The sequence below is a fragment of the Caretta caretta genome, chromosome 4 (genome assembly GCF_965140235.1).
Source record: "Caretta caretta isolate rCarCar2 chromosome 4, rCarCar1.hap1, whole genome shotgun sequence".
Taxonomy (NCBI): domain Eukaryota; kingdom Metazoa; phylum Chordata; order Testudines; family Cheloniidae; genus Caretta; species Caretta caretta.
The window spans coordinates 54545343-54560351 of record NC_134209.1 but is presented as its reverse complement, the minus strand read 5'-3'; the positions used below and the strand labels follow the sequence as shown (position 1 = coordinate 54560351).

Sequence of the window (15009 nt, the reverse complement as noted above, 5' to 3'; positions counted from 1 at the left end):
CTCCTGGTCTATAAAAGATGGGACTTTAAGGCTATGCACCGACTTTCCAATTCTAACTTCTACTCAAAGAGATTCCTTAGTTGTGTGGCTAAGCATTCTCCTTCTACAGTGAGCTGCTGAAGAAATGCCATGAAGGATGGTCATTTAATAACTAGAACGCAGGAAAGCTTTTATTAGTTACTACCCTTTCATACATATTTACTACAAACAGGTTTGCCCACACCAGGCATGACATTTTACCCATTCAGAAATGCACTTCACTGAACAGTTTCCTGAGCATTGTCCCAATTAAGAAAGACTACTGTTGCTTAGCCTCTGGTGCAACAATGTAGTAAAAATAAACTTACTTTCAGTTTTCCTTTGTTAAAAGCACAAACCGAAACTTGGTATGCAGAATGCCCCATATCTACAAAGACTATATTTCTTGGTTTCTCCTCCAAGGCTGGTAGATCTTGCTTATAAATTCCATAAGCTAGTGCAACTGTAAAAATAAATAAATACATTAAATTAGATGTCTCAAGCAATTTTCAATAATTTAGACTTTTTTAAAAAAAGTTAACTTAAAGCTCTTAAAAAAAATTAGGACTGTGTACAAAAATTCACAGTAACTTGCGATAATATATACTGAAAGTCTACACAAATTTTCACTTTGTTAACATTGAATGATTTTGTTCTAAAGTGACAAAGATAAGAGAAAGTTACTCACCTGGTGCAATAACTGAGGTTCTTCTAGAGGTTTCCCCCTGTGCTCCATTTCATGTGTTCGTGCATCTCTGTGACACTGATCAGAGAATTTCAGCAGCAGCGCCCATCTGGGTCACACATGCGCCATCTCCGTCTCACGGCACCCTGGCACCTTGTCTGGCACACATGACCTGACCCCCTCAGTTCCTTTCTCTACTGTAGAGTACATAGTGTGAATTCCGAAGCAGAGGGGAGGACGGTGGGTAGTCGAGCACGCATAGGGGAAACACATCTTGAAGAACCTCAGTTACTGCATCAGGTGAGTAACCTTTTCTTCCTCAGGTAATGTCCCTGCGGGTGCTCCACTTCAGGTGACTGTAGAGCAGTACCCCCTCTGTGGGCAGAAGGGGTTTCGGAGTTGTCTGCGTGATTGAAGATAGTTCTGCTAGGCCTAGCAGTGTATCAGAGCCTAAGGTCTGGTCAATTGCATAATGCTTTATGAATATATGTTCAGAGGCCCAGGTAGCTGCTCTGCATATGTCTATGAGTGGTACACTGTTTAGAAAGGTTACTGAGGTTGCTATAGATCTGGCTGAATGAGTTCTGATCCCCACTGGGGGTTGTAAATTGTTTTGTTGGTAGCAGAGGTGAATGCACCATGAGATCCATTTTGAAAAGGAACTGCAGGGGTCAGGTCGTTTGCACTGGATATGGCACCAACAGCACCACAAAACAGGGATGGCGCATGCGCAACCCAGACAGGCACTGCTGATAAAATTCTCTGATCGATGGCTCAGGGATGCACTGACACCTGAAGTGGAGCACCCACAGGGACATCACTCAAAAAAGGACATGCCATTGACAGTGGTCTGCAAACTGTGGGGCGTGCCCCCCTACCAGGGTGCGGAGGAACATCCGGGAGGGTGCGGCAAGGCATGGGGCCACCCCCATGAGAGGGTGAGGAAGGAGTGCCACCCAGGTCCACTCTGTCCCCAGCTCCACTCCAGCCCAGCTCCCTACTCTAAAAAAGTCACTGATTTAAATTGCTCCACCTGGATCCCACACAATTTACTCTACTTTGACACTCCTATAATGGAAGCATCTCATCACAGCCACCCTTCTTTTGGCAAATGAGAATTTGATCTACCTTTTGCTGTAATCAACCAATGGCTCTCAGACTGGCCAAAGAATTTGTAATACAGCAATGAACAACTGGAATGAGCAAATTACTCACTCGTACAAATGGTGTTTGTGCCAAATGCTGTAATTGGACTCTAGGCTGAGACAGGCTGGATAACAAACTGAGAAAGATATGTACTTAAATCTGAGGGGGAGAAAAAAAAATCTGATTTGGATGGAGACTTCATAATGACTATGAATTAAGCATTTTGTCAGATGTCAGACTGACAAAATGTCCATATCATAACCAAGAGATGCACATGTTATTGCACCTGTTAATTAAGGGATAATGGATCCAGTTGCCAAGGGAGGGAAGTACTTCAAAAGTACATGAACAAATTTGGTGGTGACTCTGGCTTTGGAGTATAGAGCCAGATGCTATATCATTGTTGATAGAGAAGAAACAGATCTGAATATTCTTTCATTCCCAAAAATCACTGGAGGGACTAAACTGGTAACAATTAGTTTTCCACAACTTCTTTTCAGATAAATAAGGAATAGTAATCTTTCATGATGAAATTTTAGAATGAATGGTCTATTAATAAAGGCACGGCAGTGACTACTGTAGTCAGCATTTCAACACAATTATTCTTGTTTTCAAATATGAATTAAAAATGTGACTCCCTTCTGTAATATATATTTAAGCCATACATTAGTAGGACTTCACCAAAACTAGATAAAGTTTGAAACATGGTACGGTCACACTCCTGCATGCAGACTAGTACTCTTGGCTTGATTTGTGGATTGTGTATATATAATAGTATCTTTTCTGCAGCACATCCATCTCCCTGAAACTAAACAATACTACGAAGAGCTATCTGGTCTCAAGCCGCAGACATAAAGCACCCTGTGGTACGGTTCTTGGAACGTAGCAGTCCTGGTTTTAATGATTAAATAATAAATAATAATAATAATTAATAAAAAACCACTCCACCCACACCCCTCACCTTCCAAAGTGTTTTTTGTTTGTTTGTTTTTTTGTTTTTCTTTTTTTAAGTGGAGAACACTACTACAGATGTAATATTTTAACTGGACTTTCAGAAAAAGAAAAGCATAACAGCTAAACTATCAATATTTTATAAGTGACTTTATATATTTTTACTACACAATTGGTTATGTAATGATCATTCAGAATCCAATCTTCCAAGTTTAAGAGTTTAGACTGTTAAAAATAGTGTTACACACTTATTCCTGGTCTGCTTCTAGCAAGTATATTTACCTGCTGTAGTTTCATTCATCAGCCTCAGACAGTTTAAACCTGCAACCTGCGCAGCTGCAATTACAGACCTTCTCTCAGCATCAGTGAAGAAACTAGGGACCTGTTTTCAAACAAAGTTTGTACTCCATTATACAAATCTCATTACACACAAAATCATACGCTCACTTTAAAAGTTAATATATCCATAAAACAAAACAATTCCATAAATTTGACTAACATGGAAATTTAAGACACCAATCATATTTAGTTAATACAGACTGATTAAAATTGCTAAATCTTTTAAAAAGTTACTTCATTACAAGTTCCAATTATCCAAACTGGTATTAAGACAAATACATATCCTGCATTGTCAAGATTTACAGAATCAGTGACAGTCCAGATGCACGATGCACAAGTGTTTCTAAACACAAACTACATTTAATATATTTAACACTAAAAAAATCCCAGATAGCATAAAATCTAAACCTTGTATCTTGAAATCTTAACAAAAAGTTAGTTTAACTATTTACTAACAGAGAAAATATTTAAACATTTATATAGCACAGTAAAATTTCGGCTCATTTTCTAAACAAATCGAGGACATGTCTGACCCCAAAAGCATATGCCATCTGGATATAAGAAACAAAAATATAAAATAATTCCAAAGACTGATTGTCCTTATTACAGGAAGCTACAGCTCAAGCTTAACTCCAGGGTGGTTGAAGAGTATCAGAATGAAGAACAGAAGGGAGGCAGGAAGAATGAAGCTAAGATAAAAATAAGAGGACCCCTCTCCCCAAAAAAGGCCCAACCAAAGTTGTTTTATTTTTTTAAAATTAGAAGTTCTTTGTGGTAGGTTCCGAGTCTTATTTGTATGGCACATATTAAATTGGCATCCAAAATGTGCTATGAAAACTCTTTTTTTACATTGTGGTTCCACAAGCAAAAAGAACTGAGAGATTTTGTAGAAATACACAAGTTAGGTATAGCTCTCATATTTAAGGAAAACGGAAGGTGGAGCCCTCAGAATAACAAAGTTTTGGCACTTCTGGTCTACACTTCTTGTACAGTAGGTCAAAAATGTAGCTATAGCATGTGTTAGGAAGCCTGCTGCTGTACTAGAGCTTGTCTGAGGAACACCACAAAGTCATCACGCAAATTTTGTCTCTTATCTCCACTGAATATAAAACCTCTACACAAGATTTGCCTGTTTTTTTGGTGAATGGTATCAGATATTAAAAATATATTTTGTGCTTTTCAGCATATATTTATAGTTTTATTTTCTTCTGGGTGGTTTCTGGCAGCACCTCACATGGCTCTTTTCCAGTTAACACACCATCACACCATTATAATGTACTGTTTATATACAATTACCCATAAGCAGAACTCTGGTAAATATATTACAACTTACAGAAATCACACAGTCTGCCACTGGTTTTTTTAGTGCGCTTTCTGAAGTCTCTTTAAGCTTGGCCAATAGCATTCCTGTAACCTGTTCAATTGCAAATGGTCTCTCTTCATCTAGGTATCGCACCTGAAACACAAGATTAAACAATTACAAAGCAGACATCAATATTTTCACAAAGAAATGTTTTGTTTTATGGGCTGTTTCATTCCAATACTTCTTTGATCTTTATGTCCTAAGTGCAACCACTTTGTAGGTGGGCAGTAGGTGTGCATCTAATTATTTTAGACAAGAGTTTTCTAAATCTTTTCTCAAAACTTTCCAACAGAATCAGAAAAACCCACGTATTATAAATAAGATGGAATCAAACATGTCATATGTCAAACCAGAAGACAAACCAATGTCCTCCCAGAGATGATAAAATCATGTTTGGATTTCTCTTTTAGAGTTTGTCTAGTTTAGATTTCAAGCCTTTCTGGGCAGTGACATATCTTTTTCTAAGTTTTCACCATACCATGAGCCCAGAAAGCACTCAAAACACCAGCAACTGATACTATAGCTACACATTGCTTATTCCACTCAAAGGATTTGAGTTGGCCTGGTACATGTGTGTGCAGAAATCCTCGAGGAACCTGTATTAATTACTGAGAATTTATGCGTGAGGAACTGAGGCTTAGGTAAAAGAATGTATACCAAGTGACCTTAACTGCTTGTATAATTCTCTTTCAAATAAATGACCGTGTATTAAGCATATTCGTTTCCAAATTCTCATTGGTGTTGTCAAACACCTGCCCAACCGTGGGCCATTAGAAGATCGGCTTCAACAGAAGGCAGAGATGGTGGACAAGTGAACCTTTACTGACAACATGGACAGCCCCTGCTGCTTGAGATGGACAAGGCAGTCCAGTATAAGAGATAGAGAGGTGAGCATCAGGGATGACTGAAAATCTCTTCCACTTGGCAAGGTAGGTAGCCTTGGTGGCGGGTTTCCTACTGCCAAGAAGGACTTGTCTAACTGGGTCCAAGCAGGAGAGCTCCATAGGGTTCAGCCATGGAGCTTCCACGCCATGAGGTGCAATGACTCAAGGTTCGGGTGCTGGAGACAGCCGTGATTCTGAGTTAAGTCCAAGAGGAACGGCAAGGTGACTGGGGCTTCCATGGACATTTCCAGAAGAGATGTGTACCAATGTTGGTGGGGCCAGGCTAGAGCTATCAATATCACTGAAGCTTCTTCACTCTGTATCTTGAGGAGAAAAGAGTTACCTTTTCCATAACTGGTGTTCTTTGAGATGTGCTGCTCATGTCTATTCCACAATAGGTGCGCAAGCACCGGTGCTGGAAGTTTTTCCCCTAGCAGTACCCATAGGGGGGAGCACCCCCCCGTGACCCCTGGAGCGGCGCCTGCCTGGCGCGGTATAAGGGGGGCTGTGCTCCCCCCATCCTCAGTTCCTTCTTGCTGGACAACTCCGACAGAGGGGAAGGAGGGTGGGCTGTGGAATAGACACGAGCAACGTATTTTGAAGAACAAGGTGGAAGGCTTTTAGGTAGATGTCATGGGCTATACATAAGTCCCACAGACTGAGAGCTTCGTGGCAGAAGGCAGAGGATCGGGCGCCACCTTTCCTGTTGATATAGAACATCGAGGCCGTGTTGTCTGTGAGAACCCTGACTATCTTGCCCTCCAGGTGTGAGCGGAAGGCCATACATGCCAGTCGCACCACCCTTAGTTCCTTGACCTTTATATGAAGGGGTAGATCTTGTAGAGACCACAGACCTTGGGTCTTAAAGATCCCCACATGGGGCCCCCAACGCAGGTCCGACGCGTCGGACACCAGCTCCAACGACGGGGCCTTGTCCCTGAACGGGACCGCTTGGAGCATGTTGTTTGGCGCAGACCACCACTGCAGGGAGGTGATCACCAAGTTCTGCATGGTGAAGACTTTGTCCATTCTGCCTGGGGCCTGGGAGACCTGCGAGGCCAGCCAGAGCTGAAGGGGCCTCATTTGGAGTCTGGCATGACGGACCACATATGTGCACACAGACATATGACCCAGCAGTTGCAGGCAAGCCCTGGCTGTTGTCACCGGGAACCTTGTGACCAAGCTGATGAGCCCTTTCAGGGTCTCGAACCTGTCTGGTGGGAGAGAGGCCCTGGCTGACGTTGCGTCCAGTAGCGCCTGGATAAACTCTATGTGTTGGATCGGGACTAACGTGGACTTGGCGTTGTTTATCAACAGGCCCAGGGCAGTACATATGGACAGGAGAAGCGCCACATGATCCCTCACCTGCGACCAGGAGGTGCCTTTGACTAGCCAGTCGTCCAGATATGGCAATATTTGGACCCCCTGGCGTCTGAGGTAGGCCGCTACCACCGCCATACACTTTGTAAAGACCCTGGGGGTAGTGGACAGACCAAATGGTAGGACTGAATTGGTAGTGACTCTATCCCACCACAAAACGGAGAAAGCGTCTGTGCCCCTCAAATATGTGGATGTGGAAGTATGCATCCTGTAGATCGAGGGCAGAGTACCAGTCCCCGGGATCCAGGGAGGGGATGATGGAGGCCAGGGAAACCATGCGGAATTGGAGTTTCACTATGTTGTGGTTCAGGCCTCGCAGGTCCATGATGGGCCTGAGCCCCCACCCTTTGGCCTTCGGGATAAGGAAATACCGGCAGTAATACCCCTTGCTCTGGAACTCCTCAGGCACCACCTCTATAGATCCTAGGTCCAGGAGCCACCCCACCTCCTGCTTGAGCAGAGCCTTGTGACAGGGGCCCCCCAGTAGGGACAGGGGTGGAGGACAGTTGGGTGGGGAGGAGGTAAACTGAAGGGTGTAACCTCGGGAGATGGTGTTGAGGACCCATCGGTCCGAGGCGAGCCGCAACCATTCCGGGAGGAAAGAACACAACCGATTGGAGAAAGAGAGCTTTATTGGGGGTAGATTCCTGCTGAGACTGGCGGGGTACCCCCGAGCGTCCCGTCAAAAATGCCTTTTGCCCACTTGCTTGACCCTAGAAGACCCAAGCTGGGGGGCAGGCCGGGATTGCTATTGTGGACGCTTTCTATAGTCCTGCTACTTTTTGTGAGTGGCCTCATACTTCGGGAGGGCGGCCTGGGCGGGAGCCTGCTGCGGCTTGAAATTGGTTTTTGCTGGAGTAGAGACATAGAGGCCCAAGGTCTGGAGGGTCGTGCGGGAATCTTTCATGCCATGCAGTCTTGTGTCTGTTTCCTCAGCAAACAGAGCTTTCCCATCAAAAGGGAGAGCAGAAGCCACGATGCCTGTCTCATGGACGCCGCTGAGGCCACGGACCATGCAGCTGTGTCTGCTGCATCTGAAGAGGCCTGCAGGGATGCCCCTACGGCCACCACCCCTTCCTCCACGAGCACCTTAAACTCCTTATCGCGTTCCCGGAGGGAGTCCTCAAACTTGGGGAGGGATTCCCAAAGATTAAACTTGTAGCGACCCAGGAGAGCCTGATGCTTTGCTACTGGTAGCTGAAAGCTTGACGACAAATAAACTCTTCTCCCGAAAGTATCCAGCCTCCGAGAGTCTTTGTTCTTGGGGGTCGGGGCTGGTTTCCCCTGCCGCTCCCTGTGGTTGACCGACTCGACCACCAAAGAGTTGGGTGCTGGGTGAGTATACAGATACTCATGTCCCTTCATGGGTAAAAAGTACTTGTGCTCCGCCTTTTTAGAGATGGGAGCCAATGAGGCTGGTGTTTGCCACAGGGCATTTGAAATTCTTGCCACCCCTTCATGGAGCAGCAAAGCCACCCTGCCCGGTGCCGAAGGGGACAGCACATTGAACAGGGATTCTGAGGGCTCTTCCATCTCCTCAGCCTGGAGATGGAGGCTCACTGCCACTCTTTTTAGGAGGTCTTAGTGGGCGAGGTAGTCCTCCTGCGGGACAGAAGGGGGACGGAGCCACAATCAGCTCCTCTGGACGGGTGAGGCTGGTGCGGTGCTTTGGGTGTCGCCTGGCACCGGAGGATCCACCACCTGGTCGGACTCCAGGCACAGTACCAAGGACACAGGTCCCACCGACCTTCTTTCTGGCGGTCTAAAGATGGATACCAACAGTGCTTCCGAGGCCCTGGCCACCGAGAGAGCCCGCACGGGGGGCTGCACCGGAGGCCAAGGTACCCACTAGTACCACTGGGCCAGCCATAACGCTTGGTGCCATTATGCCTGCTGAGGCACCGGCGGGGCTGGCTGTTCGGGCTGGCTAGCTTGGCCTGCAGATGGGCGGCTGTGATGGGAAGCCAGGCTGGCGTATGACCTGCTGCTACCTCTGGACCTGGAGTATCGGCGGTGCTGGGATCTATGTTGGCCACAGGACCGTGATATCGACATGGAGGAGCGGCACCAACGGTAGTAGCTGCTCCGCGAACAGCTTTGACGGGTGGACCTGTGTCAGTGAGACGCTGGCGATCGACGGCCGGGGCTACTGTGCTTTGGAACAGGAGTTCGAGCAGGAACGGCATCGACGATCATAACGCGACCGACTGCGGTATCTCCTGCAAGTCGAGGACCGTTGGCGACGTCCGCCATGGTCCTGTCAATATTCCCGGACCGCACCCATCCGGACAGTCTGGCTGGCGTCGAGGGCGATCCACATGGACTGAGCCCTGAACGGTCGCTGGGTTGTGAGCAGCGTCGGGAACGTTCCCTCGACCGAGACCGGTACTGAGCCAATGGCGACTGCGGTGATCCCAGCGGCGGATTGCCTCTGGAGTGTGGGGCCGACATCGGCGGAGCTCCGGGCACCAGCATGGACACGACGTCCCTGGCTGCCTAGAGGGCTTTGGGTGTAGATGGCATCTGGACAGGCCTGCTCCAAAGGGGCCGGGCTACTCCGCTCAACATGAGTCAGAGGCCCGGGGCCCAATGGGGATCGAGGACTACTCAACATGGGCCTAGCCTCTGTCCCAGACTTCCCTCGGTGCCGTTGCGAAGAGGGAGTCTTTCTGGTCCTCTTGGCGTGCCCCATAGATGGGGAGCAGTGCCGACTGGATGATGGTACTGGAAGGTCTCCGCGTACCGACGCTGCGGTGCCGGGTACCGGTTTGGAGCCGTGTGCCGGGTCAGGGCCAGCACCGACTCTAACAGGATGGCCCTGAGCCTAATGTCCCTTTCTTTTTTAGTCCGGGGCTTGAAAGACTTGCAGATCTTGCATCTTTCGCTGATAATGGGTTTCTCCCAAGCAGTGCAGACAATCCTTGGCATAAAGAGCCTACAAGAGCTGCACGATTAAAGACTGGGGCGCGAGGCATGCCACGGCCCGGGCGCAATGACTAACTAAAACTAACTGCATTAGCTGACTACAGGTACTACTGAACAAACGAAGAGTTCTGGGGACGAGCTGCAGCAAAGCTGGAGCTGAGCAGTTCTGATGCACCTTCACTGGTGGCAAGAAGGAACTGAGGGTGGGGGGAGCACAGCCCCCCTTATACCGCACCAGGCAGGTGCCGCTCCAGGGGTCATGGGGGCGCTCCCCCCATGGGTACTGCTAGGTGAAAAACTTCTGGCACCAGTGCACGTGGCGAGCACGCACACCTATTGTGGAATACACATGAGCAATCACTCGAAGAAGAACTTTGTGAATGAGATGACAGGAACACATATAGAAGACTACCTCCCCATGGGAGGAAGAACGCATCTGTGATGAAGCCTGGGCTATGATTCAGGAAGGAGCAAAACTGCTGGCACTTCCCATTGCGTCGCGTGGCAAACAGGTCCATCTGGGGAAAGCCCCACAGTTGGGAGATGGAGTTCACGAAGTCTGGGCATAGGGACCACCTGTGGCCATGAAATGACCTGCTGAGACGGTCCACCAACTCGTTCTGTACTCGCAGGAGGTACGACTCTTGGAGGTGTATCGAATGAGCTACACAAAAGTCTCATAGCAAGAGGGCTTCCTGGCACAGGGGAAAGGAACGTGCACCCCTTTTGTTGATATAGAACATCGCCGTGGTGTTGTCTGTCATAACTGATACACATCTCCCTGTCAAGTGGGCTCGGAAAGTCTGGCATGCTAGGTGCCCCGCTCTCAGCTCTCTGACACTGAAAGCGAGTTCTGTCTGGAACCAGATGCCTTGTGTCCTGACGTCTTCCAGACCAAGACTGAGGCATTTGTCACTAGCAAGAGGGACAGCTGAGGACTGGTGAAGGAGAGTCAGGGAGTCAAGGCGGGCGAGGCAGTCACAGCCCTGTCCCGAGCTGGCTGATACACTGAGGCTAGCCACAGTTGGAGAGGCCAGAGTCAGCCTGGCATGTTGCACCACATAGGTACAAATGGCCATATGACCTAGAAGTATGGCCATATGACCAGGCAATTCCTTGCTGTGGTGGTGGGAACTGCCTGAGACCTCGACTGTTGTCGTCAGGGCCTAAAACCTCGCTTCCAGGAGGTATTCCCTGGCCTGAGTCAAGTCCAGGACCACTCCTATGAACTCTATCGGCTGAAAAGGGGACAGAGTCGATTTCCCCACATTCAGAAGGCCCAGTTTGACGAATGTTGTTCTTATGAAGTCAACTTGTGCCTCCACTTGACCCTGGAGCGGCCTTGACCAGCCAGTCGTCGGGGTATGGGAACACCTGTACCTGCCGCCTGCACTTGGTAAATACACGAGGCGTCTTTCTCTTTGACAGGCCGAGCGGGAGGACTGTGAACTGGCAGTATTTATTGCTCTTCACAAACCTGAGGTACCTTCTGTGGGACGGTGTAATCACTATATTAAAGTATGCGTCCTTCAAGTCGAGGGCTGCATACCAGTCCCCTGGATCCAAGAAAGAGATGACAGAGGCCAAAGAGACCATGCAGACCTTGAGTTTCTTCATGAACTTGTTGAGCTCTCGCAGGTCTAGGATGGACCTGAGCTCACCTTTGGCTTTTGGTATTAGAAAATACCAAGAATATAAGCCCTTGCCCTTCAGCTCCTGAGGAACCTCTTCCACTGCTCCCAGCGATAGGAACAAGTGCACCTCCTGTAGAGGAGCTGCTTGTGAGAAGGGTCTCTAAAGAGGGACGGAGAAAGGGGGTGGAAGGGCAGAGAATTGGAGGGAGTAGCCCCTCTCTAACATTCGGAGCACCCAGATGTCGGATGTGACACAGGCCCACACATGGTAGAAAGGGGACAGTCAGGACAAGAAGGTAAGGCGGGTTGCATCCAGTCCAAGGACTGGTGCGCCGTCCTCGTTTGCACCTTCAAAAGGTCTGCTTCTGGCCAGATGAAGGTTTGGGTGGGCCAGAGCCCTGGCCTGAGGACGGGTGCGGCCTCTTCCTGACGCTCCTGTTTCTCCTCCGTGAACCGCCCTGCTGGTTCAGTGGTTGGTAGAACTGCAGAGGAGGTTGCAGCCTAAAATGCCTGCGTGGTGGCGGTGTGGAGGCCCAGCAATTTGAGGGTGGCTCTCGAGTCTTTCAGGCTATGTAGCCTTTTATCTGCCTTTTTGGAAAAGAGTCAAACCCCCAAAGGTTAGATCCTGAATGGTCTGCTGGACCTCATATGATAGACCTAGAGCCAGGAGCCCCTTCTCATGGCAACCTTGGTAGCCATCACCCAAGTAGCCACATCAGCCCCATCCACAGCAGCCTGCAGCGAAGCTCAGGAAATGAGCTTGTCCTCCTCAACCACAGCTGAGAACTCGCCATGGGAGTCCTGTGGCAGGAGCTCTGCGAACTTTTCCATTGCCCCGCATGTAATTGTAGCAGTAACTGCTGACAACGGCCTACTGATTAGAAATATGGAGCTGCAAACTGCCAATGGACTAGACCTTACTCCCAAAAAAGGTCGAGTCTTTTCACCTCCCTGTTCTTTGGGGAGGCTCGTGCTGGTTGGCAGTGTCCACGACCAGGGAATCTGGTGGAGTGTGTATAAAGGTGCTCATAGCCCCCAGACGGCACAAAGTAGCGTCTTTCATTGGTGTCGGGGCAATGAGGCTGGGCTCTGCCACAAAGTCTTTGTTGTAACAGTCTTTATTGGAGGCAGAGCGATAAATTCAGGTCCACAGGGGGCAAGAATATCCACCATGGGATCCGTGTCCTTCACTACTTCCTCTGCCTGAATGCCCAGGCCCTGGGCAACCCACCAAAGCAACTGCTGCAGAACCCTGTTGTCCTCCAGGGATGGGGCAACGGAAGTGCCTGCCAATGCCTCGTCCGGGGAGGAAGAGGAAGAGACCCTCATAAGGGGAGACTGTACCCTTCCCTTCCTTCCATACTCATGGGGTCCTATGATGCCTGGGGGCTCCCGAGCTGGTGCCAAAATGAACAGTGCCGTGCCCCATGGTGCCAGGATGGCATAAACCAGTGCCGGAGCAGTTGGTGCTGATGGTACTGGCGAAGGTGCCGAAGCTGACTGTGTTGACGTGAGCTACGGCGGTGCCGTGGTGGCCAGCTACGGTACCTTGGACAGCGCCGGAGTTGGAGCTTCCAGAGAGGCAGAAGGCAGTACAAAGGTAACTGATGCTACCGACTCTGCTGCTGAATGTGATCTCTGGCTTCGTCCCTGGCTTTGGTGGAAGGTCCATGGCATCCAGAAGGGCCACTGCAGAGGCCATAGTGCTGCGTAGGCATGCCGATCCCTTCGCAACCTCTTGCTCCTACTCCTATCAGAGGTCTCCGAAAATGAAGACCATGGAGGAGCTGTGCTGCAAGGCACCAACCGTCAGGAGCTAGGGGACCGATTAGGCTCCCGCTCCTGAGCTGTTGGTGCCGCAGGGGTGCTGTAGAGATGGTGAGCGCCACAGCAGCACGGTTGTCTTCCCCCTTGACTGGACTCCGGGGCAGGCTGATGTCAGCGGTTCATCCCTCCTGGGAGGGGAAAACCGTGCCAGGAGGCGCAACAAGTCCTGTGCCACCTTAAATGCCTCTGGGATCAACAGGAACTGCAGCTGCTTATTCCGAGGGCCTGGCGAGCACGGCAGGTCCGGACTGAACTGCACCGGGGCAGGAGTCGATGCGACCCTCGTGGGCAAAGTGGCTGAAGTCCTGTGGGCCAACCGTGGTCCCACAATGGCCAGCTCCTTGGTTTTGGCCGGTGATTGTGACCCGTGCCTGCCCGCCAGCTGCATGCAGGAGGAGCCGTGATGGTGCCCAGAGTCTCATGAGGAGTCCTTCCTCCTCCAGACCCTGGGATGATGGTGTCAGGGTGCTCCGCACCAAGGAGGACGTGCTAGGCACGGGGTGCCCCGATCCAGGGTCTGACTGGGGCCAGAGTGTGGCCTCCATCAGCAGAACTTTGAGACACTAATCCCTGTCTTTCAAAGTTCTAGGGGGAAACCCGCAACACATCCTACACTGGTCTTTCTGGTGACTCTCTCCGAGACACCGCAAGCATAAAGTGTGCGGGTTGCTTTTGGGAATGCGTTTACCGCAGACCTCACAAGTATTAAACCCGGGGGACCGCAGCATGCCACGGTGCTGGGGAACCAATGGGGGGGGGACCCCCAAAGAAGAAACCTTAACACTTATACTAACTATACTAAGAGATAAACAACTTTGTACAATGGACACTGCTAATGGCACTTGCCAAGGCAAGAGATATGGGACTTTTCAGCTAACGGTGACAGGTGGTAAGAAGGAACTGAAGGGATGGGGGGTCAGCAAGGCTCTATATTGAGTGCAACTCCAGGGGGTGCCCATGTCAACCCGACAGATGCTGCTAAGGGAAAAATCTTATGGCTGCTGTGCAAGCGCGTGCACGAACACACACACACACCTGACTGAAATCGACATTAACAAGCACTCGAAGCAAAACTCTTCCTTTCCTTCCCTCCCGCAGGTTGGATGGATATGCATATAACCAGAGCCTTCTTTATAGAATTTAAGAAAATTAAAATAGAAAGCTCAGTGAAGTAATTTCATTTGAGAAGTGAAGTACAGCCAAGCAGAAAAGACAGTTACCCTTTTCCGTAACTGGTGTTCTTTGAGATGTGTTGCTCATGTCTATTTCACAGTAGGTGTGCATGCTCACCACGTGCACCAGTGCCAGAAGTTTTCCCCCAGCAGTACCCACAGGGGGAGCACCGCTGCACCCCCTGGAGTGACGCCTCCATGGTGCGGTATAAGGGGAGTTGCGTACTCCCCCAAACCTCGGTTCCTTCTTGCTGGACAACTCCGACAGAGGGGAAGGAGGGTGGGATGTGGAATGGACATGAACAACACATCTCGAAGAACACCAGTTACGGAAAAAGGTAACTGTCTTTTTTTCTTCAAGTGATTGCTCACGTGTATTCCACAGTAGGCGATTCCAAGCTATATCTGTTGGAGGTGGGTAGGAAGGAGTTCACAGATTCCTGGGATGGAGTACAGCTCTACCGAACCCGTCGTCGTCCCTGGTTTGGGAGACGATTGCATAGTGTGAGGTGGACGTGTGAACAGAGGACCAGGCAGCAACCCTACAGATGTCTTGAATTGGGATGTGGGCCACGAAAGCAGCTGACGAGGCCTGTGCCCATGTCGAGTGCGCCTTTACCATCGGCGGCGGGGTAACTCCTACCAGATTGTAACAGGTGCGGATGCATGAGGTGATCCAGCGAGA

At 49.5% G+C, this 15009-nt stretch overlaps 1 protein-coding gene and 1 long non-coding RNA gene across 4 annotated transcripts in view; one reads left to right on the top strand and one right to left on the bottom strand.

Annotated features, from left to right (window-relative positions):
• The window catches only part of LOC142071860 (uncharacterized), a 45838-nt gene extending 37868 nt beyond the window's left edge, over positions 1-7970 (top strand). For 2 of the 3 annotated variants that reach the window (XR_012668079.1, XR_012668077.1), the window contains exons 2-3: positions 6704-6823; positions 7703-7970. This is a non-coding gene — a long non-coding RNA (uncharacterized LOC142071860). Of the gene's footprint in view, positions 1-4547; positions 5390-6703; positions 6824-7702 lie in introns of those variants that run through there. The other variant, XR_012668078.1, reaches the window with a different exon arrangement.
• Positions 1-15009, bottom strand: part of HSPA4L (heat shock protein family A (Hsp70) member 4 like) — a 66884-nt gene that overhangs the window by 30177 nt on the left and 21698 nt on the right. The window contains exons 4-6 of the mRNA XM_048847292.2: positions 4473-4595; positions 3083-3182; positions 348-481 (exon numbers count right to left, since the gene is read on the bottom strand). Coding sequence (XP_048703249.1) covers positions 348-481; positions 3083-3182; positions 4473-4595 — 357 coding nt within the window. The remainder of the gene's footprint in view (positions 1-347; positions 482-3082; positions 3183-4472; positions 4596-15009) is intronic.